This window comes from Papilio polytes, unplaced genomic scaffold, assembly GCF_000836215.1.
Source record: "Papilio polytes unplaced genomic scaffold, Ppol_1.0 DF824225.1, whole genome shotgun sequence".
In the NCBI taxonomy this organism is placed as follows: Eukaryota; Metazoa; Arthropoda; class Insecta; order Lepidoptera; family Papilionidae; genus Papilio; species Papilio polytes.
Genome location: NW_013524979.1, coordinates 1,360,286 through 1,366,576, shown reverse-complemented (window position 1 = coordinate 1,366,576; position 6,291 = coordinate 1,360,286). Strand labels below are relative to the sequence as shown.

General features: G+C 32.9%; 1 protein-coding gene across 1 annotated transcript; it reads left to right on the top strand.

Moving 5' to 3' along the window:
- Nucleotides 1-3,621: 3,621 nt before the first annotated feature.
- Nucleotides 3,622-5,680, top strand: LOC106110547 (gloverin-like). The gene is made up of 5 exons (XM_013292409.1): nt 3,622-3,691; nt 4,155-4,227; nt 4,445-4,577; nt 4,847-5,032; nt 5,487-5,680. Exons 2-5 carry the CDS (start codon nt 4,160-4,162, stop codon nt 5,616-5,618), a joined length of 519 nt encoding a protein of 172 aa, XP_013147863.1. The 5' UTR covers nt 3,622-3,691; nt 4,155-4,159; the 3' UTR covers nt 5,619-5,680.
- Nucleotides 5,681-6,291: the final 611 nt, after the last annotated feature.

Below are 6,291 nucleotides of genomic sequence, written 5' to 3'. Positions count from 1 at the left end.
TTGCTGACATCTTAGGCAACAAAGTGTGTGTTTACGCTTTATTATAGTATAGGGTATAGATAAATATGAAGCACTGTAACAAACATTTATTATAATACCAATGTCTTAACTTTGAATTTCGATTTGTATCAAATTTCAACTTGTAATAAACTTAAATTGCTATCGCGTGTTACAGAAGTATAATTTAACTTTGCACATTACAGTTACAAAGCAAGTTCTGTCCCGCGGATATATGGTACAAATATTTTCATATGGCGATACAAAGTACATTTTCTATATTTGAGGGCATATCTTGAATATTCGTGAGATCGTAATGTACAACAAATATCGTACAAAGTTGTAGACATTATGAATAATTCTCACAACTGGCACGTAAGAGCACGCACACATTTGACTATCGCACAACTGTTTACTCGTTTTGATTCCTATGGGCTTATATGGAGGTGAGCACTACTCGATTATTAGTTGTGCAATTAAACAGTTGAAACAATGAATGGGTTGCGAAACAATTGACAAGCGCACAACATTGTAGTCAAAGGTTTGCGCGGTCTAAATACTCGTGATAGATCTTTGATTAGTTAGCTGACGTCGCTGGGAGTCGAAATCAAGTAATTGATTTGGTTCGCAATCACAAACGCAGTGCCTTTGACTCAGTTTAATTAAGGTATCGACAGGTTTAATTTGACACACTGATCTGTCAATTACACAATATCTACTGATAGTAGTTAATTACATTTGTAATAGAGAATCAAACGAACTTATAAAATTACTAGCTTTCGACTGCGACTCCGTTCGCGCGGAATTAAAAGAATTAATGCAAGTAGCCTATGAGTTCTTCCAGACTATCCTCTACATCTATGTGAAATTTCATCGAAATCCCTTCAGCCGTTTTGGCTACAAACTCTAACAAACATCCATCCCTCCATCCATCTACACTTTCGCCCTTATAACCATAGTATAGAAGGTTAAAGATGGCGGATGCGATGTTGCCAGCATCATTACATGTCTAAAATAATTACAAACAATTAAGTGTACGAAATATAAAAAAAAAGCATTCAAACTACAAAATAAAATGTAGATACTAGTACGAAAAGAGAAAATGTGTCTTAAATCATAGACAAACTAAGTAACTAAATTTGACGAAGACGTTACGAATGCTTTCTCACGAATTTTCATGTTAGGCCCCAGATATCTTATAATATTATAATTATAAATACAAGTTTTTGAAGTTATATCCTATATCTTTAATTACACAATTGTCGAGTTATTTGTACACGCCATTTGTCTATACTAATATGATTAAAAAAAAAGTATTTTTTTAATAATTTTAGTATAGAAATATTGTATGCATTGAATTAACTTAAAAACTACTAATCCAATTTGAAAAATTCTTTCACCATTACAAAGGTAATTTATCAGAGAGTAATACTCTGTTTTTTTTATAATTACAAGCGGGCGTAGTTACGAGCAAAAGCTGGTAAATTATAATTTTAAAACCAAAATTCCTTATCAATCAAATCAATAGATATTAAAAACTAAAGTACACTAATTTCTAGCGTCGTTTAATTAACGAAACATATTTCATTTCCACCTCAGAGTTACAATTTTAATTAATTACGACAAACTTTACAAAGTTTGACTTGTGCGTCGAGTTAACGACCGAATGAACCGCAAACCCGCGCTAATACAATCAACATAATTACAATAAAACCGCAAGATATCATAAAATTACCTCAACACAATGTTCACTATAATCTGAGATAGACTTATATTTTTATTAGTATTAGTAAATATTAAAAACTAGCTTTTTCCCGCGACTCCGTTCGCGTGGAATTAAAACATAATAATAAGGAAATTAAAAACCTTTCTAACGATGTTAGGAATTTTTAAAATCGTCCTAGTAGTTTTTGCCTGAATCAAATACAGTAGAAGCTTGATAAGTTAAGGTTAAGTTAACACCAAGGGTAACACAAAATATTTTAAGTTATAAAGGTTTTAAGTTATCAAGGATCTATGTTATAGAGGTTTTGGGCTCTGATGGGAGAACATATTTTTAAGTTACCGAGGTTTGAGTCATCGAGGTCCTACTGTACATACAAAAGTAAAAAAATATAAAAATATAAAAATACAAAAATACAAAAATACAAAAATACAAAAATACAAAAATACAAAAATACAAAAATACAAAAATACAAAAATACAAAAATACAAAAATACAGAAATACAGAAATTCAAATCTTTCCTCGGAATAAATAGTATCCTATGTCCGTCTCCTAGTTCTCATATTTTAGGATAGATTAGAACAGTAATGTACCGTTTATTTCTAAGTTAGGAAGTAAAGCTAAAACCCTTACTACTGAAATGTAGCTTGAATTTCGGTTCGTTTGAGAGAGTAATGCCTTCAATTAAACTTAAGTAACTAAGTGACCGAGTTTCCTTTGTAAGTATAGTGCTATAGCACTTATAAATACTGCTTTTGTTGTAAAATACATTTAAATGTTGCTAATCAATCTAACTAGAGTTTCAAAGCAAGGTTTTCCCTATTCAGAATTGTTTATTATAAAGTGTTTAGTGTAGATTTAATATTACATACGTAAATAAAAGCCATAAAAGCGTGCACGCTTGAAACTATACTATCGCACAACTGTTTCGTCTCGCTTTGTTTTCTATTACCTTATATGGAGGTGCACATACTACTCGATGTTTAGTTGTGCAACTAAACAGTTGAATTGGCTGCGAAACAATCGACAATCGCACAACAGTTGTACGATAATTTAGTCTAAGGTGCGCACGCTCTTAGTCGACTATTAGTGTGATTATGAATCGATCTATTTTATTCTTTAATTTAATTTCAGTAGTAAGGTTTTATTTGTGATTAGGTGTTTTTGAAAATGTTTCAATGTAAAATGTATTTTGTTTAGAAATATCACATATTAGCTTTCGCCCGCGACTTCGTCTGGAGTCTAGTTCCATTCCGTTCCGTCTAGTGAATTAAACACACAAAAGCAATTCTCAACATCAATCTCAAATTTCATCGAGATCCTTCCAGCAGTTTAGGCTACAAACTTTAACAAACAACCATCTATCTAAACTTCCTAATCTAATCTAATCTAATCTAATCTAATCTAATCTAATCTAATCTAATCTAATCTAATCTAATCTAATCTAATCTAATCGAATCTAATCTAATCTAATCTGATCTAACTAATATTATAAATGCGAAAGTTTAGATGGATGGATGGATGTTTGTTTATTAGAATTTGTAGCCTAAACGGCTAAACGGATCTCAGTGAAATTTGGCATAGATGTAGAGCATAGTCTGGAAGAACACATAGGCTACTTACTTTTGTTTTTTTTAATTCCACGCAGACGGAATCACGGGCGAAAGCTTGTTTATAATATTACTAAGACAGCTGAATATTTGGGGATTCACTTTTAGGATTCAAATGATAACATTTGAACTATACTATCGTTGTATACAAATAATGAAATTTATTATCCTCAATTTAAAATGGACGGGTTAGGGGAATAACATAACAGAGGGGGGTGGAGTTCAGACCTGTAAAGTCCCGGCGTTTTAGAATATATACCGAAGCAAGTCCTTACAAGCATCATTCAAGCAAACCATCCCAGTGCCAACGGATTATAGAATTATTTTATTTTAAAGTTATTCCATTACTAACTTAATTAGGTAAGTTCAAACAAGTTATTTTAGTCTATGCGCTTCTGCAATTCAGGGTTGGCCCGTCATGTCTTCGAATTTCATATTTACAATTACACATTCGTATGGTAAAGGAAAATGTTATTGTTGTTAAAAATGTTACCAAGACATTTGAAAATGTGATGTCAACCCGCACTGGGCCAACGATACTATGACCTAGTCATAACTTACGGTAGTCTAGGTCCTCATTAGGACGCAACCATCAGCCAACTGTCTGTAGATGATATATTAAAAAATGGGTTTTTATTATAAGTATAGTATACCAGTAGAGGTAGGTCTATAAAGAGAACTGTGTGATGACATGATCAAGAAGGGAGTATTGACTGAGATAACGAGAAATAGATAGAAATGGAAGTCGAAATCCGGTAGCTTATGTGAGTGGAATAAAGACAGAGATATGATGGCATTTTTAATTGTATTTTTTGTGTTACAGAAACAATGAAGTTCTTATTGGCATTGTTTGGATTTATCGCCGCGGTCGCAGCTCAAGATATTCTACTGGAAAGGTATCTATTATTAATATGTCATCGTTCAAATTAAACAAAAGAACAAATATCATAGTTATTTGTTGTTGAAAATCATGGTTCCGATACTTTTCTTCAACTTATGTTATTTCTGATGCCATCTCAAAGACAATTTGTACATCAAAATTAACGTGGTACAGTTTAGTGGTGATATCTCACGATGGTATTTGATTTGAAACTTTTATTTTTACTTTTTCAGTTACCCAGTATGGTACATACCACGCGGCCACGTAGAGGAGTACCAGAGACATCGCCGTGACGTCACATTCGACCACAAGACTGACAATGGCCGCGTATTTGGTACACTCGGACAAAACGACGCCGGTCTATTTGTGAGTACATGTAACTTAGAAATAATAAACGTTGAAGAAAATAAACAAACAGTCATACTAATATTATAAATGTGAAAGTTTATATGGATGAATGTTTGTTAGAGTTTGTAGCCTAAAGGACTGAACGAATTTAGATTCAATTACGTATAGATGTAGAGGATAGTCTGGAAGAACACATAAGCTATTAATTTTTGTTTTTTAAATTCCACGCAGACGGAGTGGCTGGCAAAAGCTAGTTAATAAATAAATGTTTATTTTAACTTATACAGGGCAAAGGTGGTTACGAGCATAACTTCTTCGACGATCACCGAGGCAAGCTGGACGGACAAGCGTACGGCACGAGAGTGCTCGGACCTTATGGCGACTCAAGCCATCTCGGTGGAGCCCTTAACTGGCGCAACGATAATGCTGCCGCCTCTTTAGACGTCAGCAAGATGATACATGGACCTACTTCTGTGAGGATTTTCTATTGTTCCAATAGTAGATATCTGTATGAATGACTGACTCAAACATTGCTAAAGTTCATATATGACAGACTTAAAATAGAAGTCTGCTTCTCTTTCTCAATCTTATATAAAATCAAAACCAATAGTAGGGACTATGTTTCTATGCTTAACATTATAAAGAGGAACAATTTGGATTTTTGTTTGTAATGAAATAACTCAAAAACTACTGGGCAGATTTCAAAAATTCTGTCACCGTTAGAAAGTTACATTATTAGTGAGTAACATAGGCTATATTTTTTAATTTCACGCAGGCGAAGTCGCGAACAACAGCTAGTTGTATATATTCTTTAACGGTAGGGAAATATCAACAAGCGATTTCTGGTGGGGCTCTTATTAAAACTGTAATAGAATAGATGTTTGGTCCCATAGGTATATATGTAGTTATAACAACAAAATGTTTCAGGTGACAGCCGGCGCGGGTGGAGCGTGGCCTGTTGGTAAGAACGGCGATTTCTCTCTACAAGGCACGTATGGAAAAACTGGCGGATACAATTCTGAATTTGGTGGTTTGGCTAAATTCAACTACCGCTTTTGAAGCATTGAAGAGTTGTAAATTATTTGTAATTCATGTGATATTTTGTTAATATAGTATTTTTAATTAAAAATTTGTTTAAATGTTTACAAAACCTTTTCCATGTCCTTCATCTTTCATGTTAGAGAAGAATAGAATGAATTTGTTGATTTGCTGTGGTTTGGTTACCACTGTCTCTGATATCTTATGATTATGATTATTTGTCTCTTAAAAAATCCACTTAAAAGAATCTAAGCTTTTAGATTGCTTGAATTTAACGCTTTTGTTTTATTACATACGAGTACTAGATGTTCCTATGCGGCTTCATCCGCATGAATTATAAAAAAATATTTTATTGTTTACATATGTCAAATTCTCAATTGCAAATGTCAAAATTACCGTTACCATAATAATCTTGCTTCCTTAATATTGGCAGCTTGTAGTTTATGGTCCATTTTCCAAGTGAAGGTTGTTTTCCACTTTAGTTACCTACTAAGTTTAATAGCGTGTTAATATATAGCTTAAAGCGTGTCGTAAATGTAGGGCTTTTTATTAAAAAACGAATTATTCAAAAATATGCTGACATCTTAGGCAACAAAGAAGTGTATGTTTACGCTTTATTATATTAGTACAGATAATAAAATTAAAAATAACAATATAAGTAAAAGTATGGGTACATTATTATACAGGAATCCTT

Excerpts from the sequence above, each read along its gene's own strand:
- LOC106110547 (XM_013292409.1), top strand. The coding sequence starts at position 4,160 with ATGAAGTTCTTATTGGCATTGTTTGGATTTATCGCCGCGGTCGCAGCT. Across the intron at positions 4,578-4,846 it reads AAAACGACGCCGGTCTATTT|GGCAAAGGTGGTTACGAGCA; the intron begins GTGAGTACATGT and ends TAACTTATACAG. Across the intron at positions 5,033-5,486 it reads TGATACATGGACCTACTTCT|GTGACAGCCGGCGCGGGTGG; the intron begins GTGAGGATTTTC and ends AAAATGTTTCAG.